Raw genomic sequence first — 15979 nt, 5'->3', positions numbered from 1 at the left:
TGGTGAGCGAAAGTGATGATAAGGCAGAGGATGACGAGGTAGAGTTGAAGGTGTTTGAGGCGATTGTGAGGGAAAGGATGGAAGGGTTTGGCAAAGTAGGACCGTTGTGGAGATTTGAGGCAATTTCTGGGTTTTTTTATTTATTTATTTATTTATTTATAATTTCTGAGTTTGTGTTCTTGGATATGGGATTGTGTTCTTGTTGTTCTTGTTCAAGACACACTTAGATCTCAATTCCTATAATTTTTAGTTTTTAATTAGTTAAAATTAATAAATTAATTTTTTTAATTTAAAGGCTGACGTGACATTTTTTATTATTAATTTAGGCCACATAGATATTAATTTAATATTATTTATTCTTACCATTTGCCACATTAGTTTTCTCCGTTTCTGATGTAACGGCAGAGACCAAAATAGAAAGCGTTTTTCAGGATATGGACTAAAAGTGGTAAAAATAAAATGTAGGAATTAAAATAGGAATAGCCTGAAAATATAGGGACTAAAATGTGTTTTTCACCAAATATAAATTATCACAATAAAACACAACCAAGGTATGGATGCCGCCCAATGATTCCAAAATATAATAAAAATTTTCAATATTTGTAACCTTGTTTGGTTCCAATCTAACACTAATAAAGGACAGCTACTCAAACAAGTTCTTTTTTCTTTTTCTTTTTTTAATTAATTTTTTTTATTCCCTTCATTTAGTTATAGGTATGTAAGTTTGTGGCAAGTCTTTTAGATTAAAAAATATAATTTTTCTGATAAATTTGTGGCTCTATAAAATGTAGAAGGGTTCTTTTTCCTTTTTTTTTGTTGAGGAAAGATAGAAGGGTTCTTCTGACAATCACATTTTTTATGCCTTAAATTAGTAGGGTCAACCAAGAGATACAATCCCGCAAGACAGGGTTGCGGATTCTTTAGCTTTGCTGGCATCGCCGGAGTACATGATGTCAGGCATGACAACCAAAAAAATCGTCGTACTTAGTTTATCAATCTTATTGTTTCTTTGGTTGACGTCCAACTTTACGGCGAAACACAATGGCCCATCTTCATCTAGTACGACTTGCATTTACATTGGTTTCCTTAAATGGACCATTAAAGTTTTCTAAGTTGCAACACAATTGGAAGAAAAAATGGTCTGGATACTTTCATTGTAACTAATAAAGCCTATTCAAATGAATATGTTCATTCATAACTAAAATTTTAGAAAATTTTCAAATGAATGTGAGAGTGTCGTAACTTAATTAGCATCTTTCAGTATTTTAATAAAGATGTTTAAGATTCAAATTATCTCTCCAACTACCAAATTATTTGTTGGATTAAAATAGATTGACCCTAGTAAATTAATTCAATTATCCAAGTTAATTAGTTAGGTTAAATTACATGCAAATCGTGGAGGCACTAACAAATTACCAAATAACTAATATGCAGCGGAAAATAGATAACACAGTATCGTGGAGGCACCAACAAATTACCAAATAACTAATATGTGACGGAAAATAGATAACACGGTGATTTGTTAACGAATGAGGAGAACTTCTCGCAAAGTAAAAACCTCACCGGGTGAATTTCAAGTCGTCATTTCCAAGAATTCATTAATCAATAATCAAACGGTTATAAGTATGAGAAATCTTATCACTACCATGGCCTATCCCAAAATACCAACCTACATTTGAACATTTGCTTCAATACCCAATTGAACTTGATCTTGTAGCGAACTTCTTCGCTTTGTACAAATTTCCAATCTGTGACTAACTCCTTTACATGGATCCCAATATGTGACTAACTCCAATAACTTGATTGATTGTTGTTGGCTGCAAAATTTTTCACTTCATAAATGATGAAGATCAAAAAGAATTTAGTTACAAAACCTTAAAGTGTACAAATACAGTAACTTCACACAGATTATATGAGTTTTGGGTCTCTATTTTTGTATTTGACGACTTTTAAAATAAGTTTTATATATGACTAGGGTTGTAGATAGAGAAACCCTAATCATTTAAGTCATCATGGACCAAATTTCAAATCTGAGAATTCTAAAATCATAATTCTCAATAAATCAAGCTTGTGTTGAGTTCCATCATTAATCCTCGATAGCAGCTAGTGTCAAGTTAGTGTCGAGCTTTAATTAATTAAACAGCTTTTCTTCACTTGTTTCTTGGATCAAACTTCATGTCTTTAATGATATCACTTGATATGTTTGAACAACATACTTCTTGATACATTAAACCCAACTTAGATCTATCCAATTACAAGTAAAGTACGTTTTGTCAAAGGAGACTAGGCAATTACATAGAAAATATGAACCAAACATTATTAACTAATTATAAAAATTTTAAAGTGTCTTAAACACACACACACACACACAAAAAAAAAAAAAAAATAAATAAAAATTGATAGTTTAAACTCATTAATGAAAGTTTGTAGAGTTTGAGTATATATGACAACATATTAGTTGAGATTATATCAACAAGTCAAGAGAGACACACCCTTGCACACATTTTGTCATAACTAGTACACATGTCAAGTAATGATTGAATTAATTTTCATAAGTGGTGCCACAGTGGTCTCCATGTGTAAGTGGTATAATCCAATTTAAAATGGCAAGTTAATAAATGTACAAGTTATATTAAAGTGTGTGGTTGAATGTGTGTCTATAGAAGAATTCAGATTATATTTACCATAATCCATATTTAAAATTTTTAGCCTTGAAATAGTTATTTCATCTTTTTCATCTCTAAATAATTTTTTTTTTTAAATTCCCTCAACAAATTATTCACTCCTTTCGCTGTTTCATTGTAGTCAAAAATCAAAATGTCACATAGCACTATTTGAGATTGACCTTGGGAGGAATGACACGGCTAATTGGCTATAATTTGAGCTTTCACCCTCTAATTAGAGTACTTGAACCTTAACATATCAAAGACCTTCAAGGTAAACTTACCACCAATAATATTTATTCCTTCAATTGGCACAGAAAAAGCCTGCCGACCTATATGCAATGATACTATGTTCTTGGGGCACATATCACCCACATGGTTCGGGTCAATTCTTTCTCTGAGTTGAATCTCCTAAATTAGGCAATTACAGGTTAGCTAGTTTAAACCATTATGTAACATTGACATTTTTAAAACCTTGAAACTTTCTATATGTTATGCATAAAAAATAAAAAAATAAAAAAACTGGAATTCTTTAAAAACAAAATTCGTTGCTTTGTTAATTCATCTTATTTTCAAAGGGAGAGCAGACTTCAACTAATCATTGATTTAAATACCGAAGTCTTCATGGTCGGCTACCCATTGTTCTCTTACATATAACCTCATCAGAGACATATATTCTTTCACACACTCTCTCTCTCTCTCTCTCTCTCTGGCATATAGATAAAAATACAAGCTCAAACATTCAAGCTGTTGCTAAGCTCAATTTCTGTAAATAAGCAAAATGGGGTGTAAGTCATCAGACAAACCAAAGCCAAAGCACAGGAAGGGCTTGTGGTCACCTGAAGAAGACCAAAGGCTCCGAAACTATGTCCTCAAACATGGCCATGGCTGCTGGAGCTCCGTCCCCATTAACGCCGGTGAGTTTGCTATACCCCTCTATCAATGATCATGTTTAAGTACATTGCGGTACATGGTACCTTAACTAACAAATTCTTAATGGTAAAATAAAGGATTAATTGAGTTATCATGAGGTTATGGGATCATTTAATTACTCTGTTCATTGTAATTATTGCCTTTTATAATCAACTCTAGACTATAGCTTATAGTGTTTACTCTATCATCCAAAAGTTAAAAGTAGTAAATTAGTGGATTGATTCGGTGATAGGCGCGCGCATATTAAAGAATCAAAATCAACATATTAGTTTTTATTAATATGCAGTACACATCCAACCAGTTCATTAATATTTTTATTTTTAATCTTGAAATATGTTTTGGATATAGAGTAAAACTTAGGTACAGTATTTAGGTATTATTCCTTAGGTTTCCTTTTTAGGATTCTGCCATATGGATTTTTTCTCATAGATGGAAGTGTATTTTTTAGTTAAGTAACCATATGGCTGAATCTTAAGAGAGGAACTTAAAGAATAGCACCTAAGGTACTGTATCTAAGTTTTGTCCTTGGATATATATGGATGGACATTGTACATTTATACTAATTTAAAATGGTGATTTCAAAATTTTATTGTTTAGAGTGCATTTTGCTCATAACCTCTAGAGTGGATAATTAAAATTAATCCAAAAGAAGATTATGAAGAACTACCTTGAATAAACCTATATTTGGATATTTTCATAAGCCTACCTGTTTTCTATGGCATTGTTTTAATAGCAAGAATGTGCCTTGAATTTCATTGACTTGAAATGAGAGAGATCCAACCCAAATAAACACTTCCACTTTTATGAAGTTGAATTTGTTATTTTAACCAAAAAATAAAGTTGAATTTGTTATATTCTAAAGTTAATTATACAAGTGACTTACTGAATGAAGACAGATGATTATTTTCTTATTCAGCCATCTACCTCATTTTATAGTCTTGTCCAAGCATATAAAAATAACCAATTTAATTACAGAGTCCTGATCTACGGTAAATTGTGTGGCATACTGTAAAATGTCTAACTTGTTTTTCATTTTTTTTCTTGATGGTGATAGTGTTAGAAAAGTTCTATATATATAGATAACTTTGGCTGCTTAATAATAACTTTTACTCTTACTTTTACTTTTATTATAGTTAATTACTCGCTTAATTGTTCGGAGTTAGTAGGATGCTATCCTAAGTCAGTAGCAAAATTTAAAGCCCCCCAAAAAAAGTCAGTAACAAATGTATTTCTGTTGAAATCTGAAATGTTCGAGTGAAAGAGATTGATTATGACCTCTTTTTTTTTTTCTTTAATAGACAGAATATGACTTCTACTTGAATTAACTGAAACACCCTCATCAGTTGACTTTTCTTCCATCCTCATCACAAAGTGTAACACTTTTCTTGCAGGCTTGCAGAGGAATGGAAAGAGCTGCAGATTAAGGTGGATTAATTACTTGAGACCAGGATTGAAACGAGGGATGTTTAGCAAGCAAGAGGAGGAGACAATTCTGACCCTTCATCATATGTTAGGCAACAAGTAAGAAAGAAGGGTGCACTTACTTTTGTTTTATTTTTTAATTTAGCTTTGCTAATTAGTGATTAAAAATTCCAGAATAACATTCTACAATTCTATATTCAAAGCTAAAAACATGGGTACTTCTCAGTTCATGATGTTAATATAAAATTATAAGTAGCCATCAAGACAGATACTTGCAAGTCATCTCAATACACCAATCAACTGTGAGGTTATAATCTTTGTGATCATGACAATCATGCAAGCAAAGCAATTTGCTCACTATTCTCAAGGGTGGCACAATTGTCTCATGATGATGTTTTATGAAGCTGAGATCTTTAATTTGAATCTTCCCTTCTCTCTCTCTCTCTCTCTCTCTCTCTCTCTCTCTCTCTCTCTCTCTCTCTCTCTCTCTCTCTGTTGTTGGAGTCAAACTCACTTATGGCTTATGAAAAACCAAAAAATAAAAACAAAAACAAAAAACCCTTGCCCACTAGGTTGAATCTATTGGGCTACGTGGAAGTATAATTGTTAAAAGTAAAAATGGTGCAATAATTTTTATATTTTAATTAGTAGGTAGGGAGAAAGTGATGACTAAGGTTAGCACATGTAATGTAAGAGTTTTGTGTGGGGAAGTCTTGATGATGAATGGAATAAGAAAGTAAACCTAATAGTTTTATCCTATAATGATGCTTAGTAATTGTACCACTGCAAACCAAGTTAGAGATTATCGGAGGGCACAGGCTTAAGTTAGAGAGGGTCGCTCTATTTTTTGAAAAACTTGAAGAGCAAGAGTTATTTTTATTTCAATATGAGCTCACCTTTGTTGATGGTGTAGAACTCTCTTTTTATAAGGTTGAAGAAGACCTCTAATTAGATGTCTATTAGAAATCTTCCTCCAATCGAAGCTCTTACTTGTCAATCAAGTAATCTTGTTCTTTGGGATGACTTGAATTAAGGAGATTATATGAGGGATTAAATCTCTCTCTCTCTCTCTCTTTTTTTTTTTTTTTTTTTTTTTTACGAGTCTTTATTTGACCTAGCTCTATGATTAACTTATTTTAGCCTTTAGGCATATCATAGTACATTTTTGTTTTATAGGTAACCCGGTAATTAAAAATATATAGTAGTATACAAGAACTATTTTTTGTTATAAACAACAATGATAAAGGTAATACCGTTTGTCATTGAGCAGGTGGTCTCAGATAGCACAGCATTTGCCTGGAAGAACAGATAATGAGATTAAGAACTACTGGCATTCTTATTTGAAGAAGAAAGTGGCCAGAGCTGAAGAAATGGAAGCTCATACCAAAACACAGTATACTAGTTCAAGCTCAGATACTGTGGATTCTTCAAACTCTCCCAAAAATCCCAGAACTGGAATTCCAAATATTTGTAATTCACTTGAACACATGGAAAAATCAACAACAAATGCTTATCAGTCACCTAAAGAGGCTAACTGTAGCCCCTTACCAAAGCTTTTATTTGCCGAGTGGCTTTCCTTAGATCATGTTCAAGGTGAGAGCTTTGCAAATTCTGCTGAGGGACTAATTGCTAGAGATGCATTTTCTCAAAATTCAAACTTCCAATACTCTCCCATGCAAGTTTTTTCATCCAATGAAGGAACATATAGTGGTGAATTTCACAATGGGCTAAGCCATGGCTCAGCCACTACTGAGACGTTCAATTTACAATATAAGTTTGAGGATCAGATTTCAGGAAATGGGTTTGTTGATTTCATCTCTGGGGGTGATGCATGTAGTGATTTCAACATGAATAACGGTGTAATGTATATCTGAGCACTAAGGGCAACTTTCTGGGCGACTGAGGAAGAATAACTTCTAATTACTCTTATTGTAATAATATTGATACTAATAAAGGGCCACTACACAATTTATCTGAAATTAATAGCTTCTTTGACCATAAAATAGGTCATTAATGTTAGAGATATATATTATTCATATTAGCCCAATGTAATAGGCCCAACCCTAATTCTACTTTGTGTGCAAGTCAAGTCTCCTACTTGTACTAGAAGTCTATTAGTCTAGGGTTTAGTCACCTATATATACTCATGTTAGGGTTCATTGTAACACAGGAGGTTATTGTACTACACTCTCATACAATAAAGATGTAGCCCTTAAGGGATTCCTCCGTGGATGTAGGCCGTAAGGCTGAACCACGTAACCCTCGTGTTCTCAATGTTCCTCTTCTAGGCTTTATCTTCCGCATCCACTCTAGCATACACAACATGATATAACACATCGCGTTGCTAATATTTAACATGGTATCAGAGCCAAACTCCGTTCTTGGCATCAAACAAACATCTCTAGCAAACAAAGAAGATTCTCATGTGCACATCGCCAACAGAAGTCAGAGCATGCTTCTCTGCTGGATCTAGACTCCACGGCATCTCGCAGCCACCGTGGCGCAGTGCTGTGTCCAAGATCCACAGACTCAAGCAAACCGTGACTCAACTTATCAGATCTGCGCAAATCCAAGCCTCGCCTGACGAAACCAACACCACAGACGTGTTCCAAGATCTCTCGCGACCAAAACCCAGAAATCCGGTCACCCAAATCCTTGCCACGCGCCTCCACGCGCCGCAGAAGCCTCCGGAAAATTCCCACGCGCCGCCGCAGATTCTCGACGCCCAGGCTAGATCTGAGTCACACGCGCCGCCAAGACGGCCTTCTCGTCCACCGATCTACTTGGCCTGAGAATCTGGTGGTCATACGATGCTGCACGCGCCACCACGCGCTAGCGCAGTTTCTAGCGACTTCTCCACGCGCCGCCGCCGATTTCACAGGGTAAGATTCTCCGACGGTTACACGCGCCGCCATGACGGCCTCGTAGCTCGCCGATCTACCAAACCACCGAAGTCCGAGCATCAATCTCCCTTGCACGCGCCTCCACGCGCCGTCGGAATTTCCAGACACGCGCCGGTAGAATAGAACACGCGCCGATAAACAGCCACGCGCCGAAACTGAAGCTGCTGTCACCTGATGACGTCATCAGACACGTCAGCCCTAATCCACGTCAGCAGCCACGCAAGCACGCCACGTCAGCCCTAGTACACGTCAGTGACACGTCATCAGCCACGTGAACGACACGTCATCAGCCACGTCAGCGACACGTCATCAGCCACGTCAGCAGTGTCGTCCCGTCAGCACCACGTCACCTCGCTGACCGTTGACCCGGACCGACCCGACCCGGACCACCCGGATCTGACCCATGAGCACTTTGACTGTTGACTTTGACCTGGACCAGTTGACTTTGACTTTTTGCGTTGACTTTTGACCAAAAGTCAAAATTTTCAAAAGGGCTTATCTTGCTCAGTTTTTCGCGTAGATTCCAATTTTGGCCTCTGTTTCTTCATTTGAAGCTTCGAAATTGGACAATTGGCACATTTTTCATTGTGGTCTCTTCGAAGGCATTCTTCAAGGCATCTCCAAGTGATCTTCTCATGCTTATCCAACCTCAAGTCTTCATCAAGCTTCCGCCTTGAGTTTGAGGGAGGGTGTTAGAGATATATATTATTCATATTAGCCCAATGTAATAGGCCCAACCCTAATTCTACTTTGTGTGCAAGTCAAGTCTCCTACTTGTACTAGAAGTCTATTAGTCTAGGGTTTAGTCACCTATATATACTCATGTTAGGGTTCATTGTAACACAGGAGGTTATTGTACTACACTCTCATACAATAAAGATGTAGCCCTTAAGGGATTCCTCCGTGGATGTAGGCCGTAAGGCTGAACCACGTAACCCTCGTGTTCTCAATGTTCCTCTTCTAGGCTTTATCTTCCGCATCCACTCTAGCATACACAACATGATATAACACATCGCGTTGCTAATATTTAACAATTAAAAACCAGATAAGTTTAATTAGTGGTTATTCTTCCATGTAGTTGCTTTTGGGGACACCCTTATTCATTTGTTTCAAATACAGTGCCTTGCAATTTGTGATCTTCTTGTGTTGCTTGGACTCCTGAATTAATATGATTCAGAAAGTGTAAAAGTGGTCCTTGATGTGGGGATTCTCTTCTATTATGTGTCTAATTGCTTATCATTCACACAATAGTTACCTGAAAGCTTGTTCTTGGATCCGAAATTAAATCCAAGGAATTTTGACTTCAAATGACTAACAGATTGTATTTGTCAATTACTTATCCCATCAAACTTGTTATCATACATATACCTTTGTAAAGTGCAACCGTGGTGATATTTTTAAAAGAAGTTAAAAGTTACATTTGAAGGTTAGGAAGGGAGGCATTTGCTACAAATTAGGTTGCTTTTACAATGACCTTAACCATTCTTAGAGTGCTTGCGACTAAAAATCAAGAATCTGTTTCAAGACTAACTTATATGTGTATATATATATATTTCTTTTGATGAATAACTTGTATGTGTATATGATTGGCAAGACAAAAGCTCTCCACATAAAATGGCATGTTGTGGTAGATTATGCCAAATGGATGATTGGTCATTCATTTTGGGAACCATTTGAAGCCATTCTTCTTTGATTGCTAATTGCTTCTGTATGCATCCCAAAACTATCAAAATCACATAACAAAACTAAATAAGATCAACGTGTGAGAATCTTACAGTTCCCCATTCTTTATTCAACATCTGTATTGGGTTTATGATAATGTTTTTTAAACTTAATTGTTGGGCCAGCTGTATCTTCTATATTATATAGCAACATGACTTTAATAGATAAAATTTTCATCTAAAAAAGGTTCTGGTTCCATTGACTTTACAAAGAATTCAAATCATAGAACATTTTATACCAGCACCATTGTCGTTCTACAAAGCATAGGGTTGTAAACAAAAGAGCCTAGCTTTACCTGCCTCATCCAGCTGGGGCTTACTAATACACCGTCAAACATAAAAATGAATAAGAATTGAAGGGTTTGTGAACTATATACACCCTCCCCTCATTAGGCAATTGATTACATAATAATGTGTCCATATGCTTGATTGATCATTAGGCCAATCGGATTATTCTAATTACAATGACTAGAACAAAGTTACATCTTTCAAATTTATATTTGTGCGGAACTAGAAAAGGACTAAATCATGACTTGCGCAAACTCATACATTTCACGAAATTATGATGTGGTCTGTGAGTACTAAGCTAGCCCATAAAAGAACAACAGCAACTACGACAATTGTTGTGATAGGCGTCCACTTCAGGGCAATTACCTGTGAAGAAAAATAAATTGAAAATATTACAAAAACTTAATTAAAACTATGCTTTATTTGGGTGGTGATGAGAAATGAGAATATGATAGAAAAGAGTAGAAAAATTTTGCATGCCTCCAGGCGTGGGGAGCTCCATATTGAGGACACAGTTTGAGGTGTCACAAATATTCGATCCGATATTTCTGCCAAGAGAAGAAGAATAATACATGATTTATGTGTTTATTCATTATTAACAAATTGATGTGAAAAAAAAAAGAACATGAACTTCACCAGCATTTTGCCTTCGTTCTAAAATTTCAGATATATGTTTAGTAACAATATCTACATCTTGTTTCCTATTAGCATTAAGCTTTGATAGGTTGGCCTGCGTTCTTGTATCTATGTATTGTCTTCTGATATTCCCAATAATGCTATCTGAGAATTAAATTTCAGCAATATAGTTTCCAGAAAAAAAATATTGATAAGAGCATAAAACACAGAAGATTATAAATATCCGGCGTGGGAATTAGTGTATAAAATATATCATGTTCTCCTTGTTCTATAATTCGAGTGCTACACATCAATATCAACTTGTTGTAGTAAATAGAAATTACCAAACTTCACAAAGCTGTATGGTCTGGTGATTTTCTCTACGAGTCTATTATCAAACTTCTCAAACTCCTTTTGCAAATCTTGTAGATAATGGAAAGCTAGTTTTCTTGGATATGAAGAATCGCACAATGTGATGAAGATGATTCCATTGTCGACCAAGTGGCTAGCTTAATGTCAAAACATTAAGTAAAATAGATAAATACCATCATCCCTTCATTATGATGATGAATGTTTTATACCATGATCAACTTCTTTAGTTTTGTTTATATTGCTATTAAAACCCAAAAAGAAAAAGAAAAAAGAGAGAGAGGATATAATGGAATTAATATCATGATTTCAATCAAAAACTTTGAACCCCAGTATTTCTATTATGGCACTTGGCACATGAATTAGATGTCCAAAAAAATCGGAAATATTGCTAGTAATTATAATTAAAAATAATAATAACAAATCACATTTTTCATGAAATATCTAATGTGATATTATGTGAAACATAGTGCATAATCGTTCTATGGAAAATAAAATAGACAAGTAACAAAAGGAAATAAAGGATATATACTTGAAGCAGTGATGATCAATGTGAATGGTCATCTTGGAATGTGCCAAGGCTCCTTTGGAGATTTCTTTGAGTATGAACTCTGCTTGTTGCTTGTAAAATAAGAAGTTGTTATTTTCCTCAATCGTATACCTAGGTCCTTGTGCAAGAGGCAACCCATCGCTAACTCTTCCAACTATCGTTAGCTTAACCATTTACCAAGAAATATTAATCAGTTCTCCTTTAAGGTAATGAGGTTAGGATGGATTTGGACTTAAAAGGAAATGTCTTTTATAGGACAAATGGGGAAAGGAAGTAAGAGACTTGGAGCTGAAGTTATTCCTTGGGTGTGCAATAGAAATCAATTCCAGAGGAGAAAAGCAGTGTATATGTTGAGGGGGTAGCAAAAGTTTTAAAGATTCATTTCCTTTCTTGTTTCTTTTCCATCTTTTCTTTCCAATATCCACATTAAGTATAATGCATGTAACTTAAGCTTGCTTTGGTATGACTTTTTTTTTCTTAGTGGGAATCAAGTTGCAGCAAAATAATTAACCCAAATGCATTTGATTAAATAAATTTTTACATGATCATAAAATTTGCAGCCTAAGACCAAAACATATATTACCACAATTTTTTTTCAAATCCACCTAAGAACTCTTACCTTGTTGTGCCAAATCTCTTACGTACCAGCCTAGAGCATTTGTATTGGTAGAGGCATATGGTTAAAATGCTAAATTTAGCAACTAGATATAACAAAAGTGACACAAAAAGCTAGTGCATTGATGGAGTTATGGACATATCATTTGGCTGTTGCGCTACAGTGCACAACCAAAAATGGCTGCACTGTAACTAAAAGGTTAAAAAAACAATTTTTTATTAAAAAATATATTATTTTATTGTGTTAGTGGTGGTATTTGTTGTTTATTGTACTAGATATATTATTTTATTACGTTGAATGCTAAAATAAAATCACCCGATATTTGGTATTTTGTAAAATGAAATTGTAAAGTAACTTATTGTGGTATTAAATTCCTAAATTTTTGCCTCCACAATTGGATGCTATAAGAACACCTTCCACCACTGATGACCACCTTTGATCTCTGGCTTCCATTAGGCCTGAATAGGTCATGTCAAGCCGAATCTACTCTATATGAAATCTCTTGCTTGGAGAGAGATTGTTGTTGTTCCTTACTTTCAAGGTCATATGTTTCCCAGGCATGGAACGACATCGTTTTTTGAAATTAAAAAAAGGGTTACTAAGAGTTTTGGAAGACACTACCCTTTTTCAAGTGATCTCATGTCTCACTATGGGGTCATTCTATCGTACCCACCTATATTTTTAGTGGGTATGATACCCACCCAAATCTTAACCGTATATTTTTATTGTTTCAATCTTGATCGTTCATTTAAGTTTAGTAGTGGACCTATTACCGGTAGAATAGGTAGCGTATAAAAACAAAAGAAAGCCAAAAGAAAAAGAAAGAAACGAAGAACGAAAGATTGGTAAAAAGAAAAAAGAGAACGAAAGACAAAAAGGGCTAAGAAGTTGAACAAGAGACCTGGCAAGCCACCGCCATCGCCGCCGCCACTGTTACTGTGAGAATTTTGTTTAGTATTTGAGAAGCTGTTTTTCTTTATTTATTTATTTGATTTCGGTTTTTTTTTAATTTATTTATTAATTTTTAGGTTAGATTTGATTATTTTAGTATTGAGAAGTTAGGTCTTGTGTAAGAATTTTTTCTTTTCTTTATTTGAGTTTAATTTGTTTGGGTATTTTAGCTTCATTTGGTTTGGGTATTTTGGGTTATATGTTTGCTAGTTACTTGTGATGATTTGGGAACAAGGATCCACACACTGAAATTTAAATTAGCCAAAACGGGTTGTCCCCCAAAATCTTCTCAAATTAAGTGAGTAAAATTAACATTATATATGAATAATCATGCATGATGACAGGGTTCTGCAGAACAATCTTCATATGGTCACATTATTGATGATATCCTCCATGATTCGTCCCAGCTAAGTTTTAGAGTGATTGATACACCCACTGATGGGAGGGAATTGTTGGAGGCATTGAAGGATGTTGAAGACCATTTTATCAGAGCTTATGATTCTGGTTTGGAAGTTTCTAGGATGCTGGAGGCCAAAAGAGTTCCAATGCTATCTGGTTTGAAGGAAATAAAAGGTTGGTTCTTTTCTTTCTCTATTTATTGATTTTTATTTATTTCCTCTCAATGTTATAATTTATAATTTCTTGTGATTTGTACACGCTTGCCGTAGTTCTATGTGTATATATATATGGTTAAATTAGAGGAGATTAGTTATGTTTGTTCCCATGGAATGCAAATTGAGGAATAAAATGTCTTGGTGCCTGATTTTGATGCACAGGGTTATGTGTCATTGGTGGTTGTAAAATGTGACATTGTAGGCTATTTTATTTTTTATTGAATAAATTGTGTAATGTGGGAAGTAGATTAGGTATATTCTGCCAATTTCAAAGAATCATCCCAAGGAATAGGAACTCACTTTCCATCTTGTAGGAATGCATATTTTAACAAAGAATGTATGCCCTTGTGTTGATAGATATAATTGAAGTCATCAAATTCCATTTCATTAAATTTAATTTCCAAACCATTCTTGGACCTAAAAATTTGAACAATCTTCACTTCATCACATTATTGCTGTTATTTTTCAATAAATTTCCCTCCTGGACTTCCAGGTTGGCTTCTCAAAAAAAAAAAAAAAAAAAATTGCAACATTTTAGTTCTATCAACTTTAGGATCCCAATTATGACCTGCCTTCCCATAGATATATATATTCTCAAGCTTTGTGTCTAAGTTTTCCCAACTTTTGGCAAGTAGTTTTCCCAACTTTTGGCAAGTAGTTTGGCAAGTAGTTTGAAGGATCTTCTTTGTCATCATATTCCTGATGATAACCAATTGATTTTCTTAATGTGAAAATTGATTTGTTAATATGTTCCTTGGTTTTTTCAATAATGAAATTGTTCTATTTACAAACATGGTTTATTTTTCTGCAGGCGTTTGCAACCATGCCTTCCGGTTCCACTACGTCAGTCGAGGATTGAAAACTCTCCAAGTTTGCCCATTGGTGATGTACTATGTTTTATGGATCTGGTGTGTCTGTATTGTTATTGTTTAGAGTATTATAAACAAATAACAATTATAATTATGCAAGTTCCCATTTGAAAGTTTTGGATAATTTATAATTATGTTAATCTTGTAGTTCCTTGAGTTATTTGGATGTGAAAACGTGCATGGTTGGAAGTCACCAACTACAAAATGTGGCAAATGCCCACTCATGCAACATTTTGCCTTCGTAATCGAGGTTTCTTTGATTGTGTTCTCCACCAAAGGGAAGCTTTTTTTAGTATTCTATCGATTTCAGGTTTATAATTCTATTACAACATTTTTCGTTTTGTCATTTTATTACTAGTAATAAGAGCAGCGTGTATGAAATTGTCAGTTTGTAAGAAAATTTGGCACAAGTTAAGCCTGGAAAAAGAGCTAGATTCCATTACATGTTCATTTCCTTATAATTTATGGGTGTCACCCTTTGTTTCTCAGTTCTTTTAGGTAGTTATGAAGAATCTAATTTATAGTTTTAAATTTTGGTAAGAGCGTTTTAACAATGATATCATGTATATTTTATGCCAAAGTCTCCAACCCCAATGAAGATGGAAAATTATAGATTTATGGGCTATTATCAATTATCTTTGTAATTAATAAAGAGATGATGAACTCCACTTTGTTTTTTTATTTTAGTAAGCATTAGTTGGTGCAGCTTTGCAATTTTTGTAACAATACTATTAATTGCTTGATTATGTCATTGAGCCATTCATGTAACAATACTATTAATTTTGCTAACTTGCAAGTGGACATGTTGATAATTAGCTTTGCACATTCTTTTTATTTAAATTTGTATTGTTGAGTTTTCAAACATTGTTATGTAAAAGCAAAGTAACATTATTCTGTAGAATCTTGTGCACTTGTTGTGAAGCTCTGAATTTCCTGATTTTGGTTTAATCTTGGACTGTGTATAATCTTAACATTGATCTATACATATTAGATTTTTAAATATATTTTATTTTAGTTTTGATTTTGGAAATGCATAGGAGATATTTGTGAAATTATCTGTTAGAAACTTTGAAGTGATGTTAAGCTATTTTATATGCATGTTATGCAGTCTTGAAGGTGATTCGTCAGATTGAGAAATGCACCAGATTGCAGGAGCTCTCTCAAGTTTGCTATGCTCCTATTGGACCCTTGGAATGATAAGTCAGGGAGCTCTTGGATTGTGCCCTGCCGAAACCTCCTGCACCATGTCTAAGTAATAACTCTTTTTTTATTCCAACCGGTCAATTGCAATTTTGGCCTTAGGGAATGCAAGAATTAGGTTTGGCCCTTGGAAAAAAAATGTTGAAGTATGAACTATGAAATAGACTTGTCATGAGTCATGACTATGACATTATTTTTGCATTTTATTGTTGCTATTGTATAATCAAATCACTGAGCAAGATGTTGCATCTTTATGTCGTAGTTA

The 15979-nt window shown here is 34.5% G+C and overlaps 3 protein-coding genes across 11 annotated transcripts; 2 read left to right on the top strand and 1 right to left on the bottom strand.

Annotated features, from left to right (window-relative positions):
• Positions 1–3296: 3296 nt before the first annotated feature.
• LOC126699837 (transcription factor LAF1-like) lies at positions 3297–7001 on the top strand. Its single transcript, XM_050397812.1, has 3 exons — positions 3297–3580; positions 4988–5117; positions 6289–7001. The coding sequence occupies exons 1-3, from the start codon at positions 3445–3447 to the stop codon at positions 6890–6892; spliced, it is 870 nt and encodes a 289-aa protein (XP_050253769.1). The 5' UTR covers positions 3297–3444; the 3' UTR covers positions 6893–7001.
• Positions 7002–10043: 3042 nt separating this feature from the next.
• On the bottom strand, positions 10044–11670 carry LOC126699058 (25.3 kDa vesicle transport protein). The gene is made up of 5 exons (XM_050396614.1): positions 11447–11670; positions 10890–11050; positions 10567–10710; positions 10411–10478; positions 10044–10296 (listed from the first exon to the last, which is right to left on the bottom strand). Exons 1-5 carry the CDS (start codon positions 11635–11637, stop codon positions 10195–10197), a joined length of 666 nt encoding a protein of 221 aa, XP_050252571.1. The 5' UTR covers positions 11638–11670; the 3' UTR covers positions 10044–10194.
• A 1069-nt stretch (positions 11671–12739) lies between these two features.
• Positions 12740–15979, top strand: LOC126699912 (uncharacterized). 9 transcript variants are annotated; one of them, XR_007646923.1, is made up of 5 exons: positions 12740–13018; positions 13376–13604; positions 14457–14553; positions 14663–14824; positions 15631–15979. XR_007646923.1 is itself a non-coding variant. In XM_050397882.1 (5 exons), exons 2-5 carry the CDS (start codon positions 13553–13555, stop codon positions 15709–15711), a joined length of 366 nt encoding a protein of 121 aa, XP_050253839.1. In that variant the 5' UTR covers positions 12740–13018; positions 13439–13552; the 3' UTR covers positions 15712–15979. The 9 variants fall into 9 exon arrangements, 5 of the variants coding, with proteins under 5 accessions (XP_050253839.1, XP_050253837.1, XP_050253842.1 ...); XM_050397882.1 differs by having other exon boundaries at positions 13439–13604; positions 14457–14527; XM_050397880.1 differs by having other exon boundaries at positions 14457–14527.

The sequence above is a fragment of the Quercus robur genome, chromosome 9 (genome assembly GCF_932294415.1).
Source record: "Quercus robur chromosome 9, dhQueRobu3.1, whole genome shotgun sequence".
Classification (NCBI taxonomy): Eukaryota; Viridiplantae; Streptophyta; class Magnoliopsida; order Fagales; family Fagaceae; genus Quercus; species Quercus robur.
The sequence above is the reverse complement of the archived record's forward strand: the minus strand, read 5'-3'. Positions and strand labels throughout refer to the sequence as shown.

Excerpts from the sequence above, each read along its gene's own strand:
- LOC126699058 (XM_050396614.1), bottom strand. The coding sequence starts at position 11,637 with ATGGTTAAGCTAACGATAGTTGGAAGAGTTAGCGATGGGTTGCCTCTT. Across the intron at positions 10,711-10,889 it reads ATACAGCTTTGTGAAGTTTG|ATAGCATTATTGGGAATATC; the intron begins GTAATTTCTATT and ends TTTAATTCTCAG. Across the intron at positions 10,479-10,566 it reads AGAACGAAGGCAAAATGCTG|AAATATCGGATCGAATATTT; the intron begins GTGAAGTTCATG and ends TTCTCTTGGCAG.
- LOC126699837 (XM_050397812.1), top strand. The coding sequence starts at position 3,445 with ATGGGGTGTAAGTCATCAGACAAACCAAAGCCAAAGCACAGGAAGGGC. Across the intron at positions 3,581-4,987 it reads CTCCGTCCCCATTAACGCCG|GCTTGCAGAGGAATGGAAAG; the intron begins GTGAGTTTGCTA and ends CTTTTCTTGCAG. Across the intron at positions 5,118-6,288 it reads CATCATATGTTAGGCAACAA|GTGGTCTCAGATAGCACAGC; the intron begins GTAAGAAAGAAG and ends GTCATTGAGCAG.
- LOC126699912 (XM_050397882.1), top strand. The coding sequence starts at position 13,553 with ATGCTGGAGGCCAAAAGAGTTCCAATGCTATCTGGTTTGAAGGAAATA. Across the intron at positions 14,528-14,662 it reads CTCTCCAAGTTTGCCCATTG|TTCCTTGAGTTATTTGGATG; the intron begins GTGATGTACTAT and ends TTAATCTTGTAG. Across the intron at positions 14,825-15,630 it reads TAGTATTCTATCGATTTCAG|GTGATTCGTCAGATTGAGAA; the intron begins GTTTATAATTCT and ends GCAGTCTTGAAG.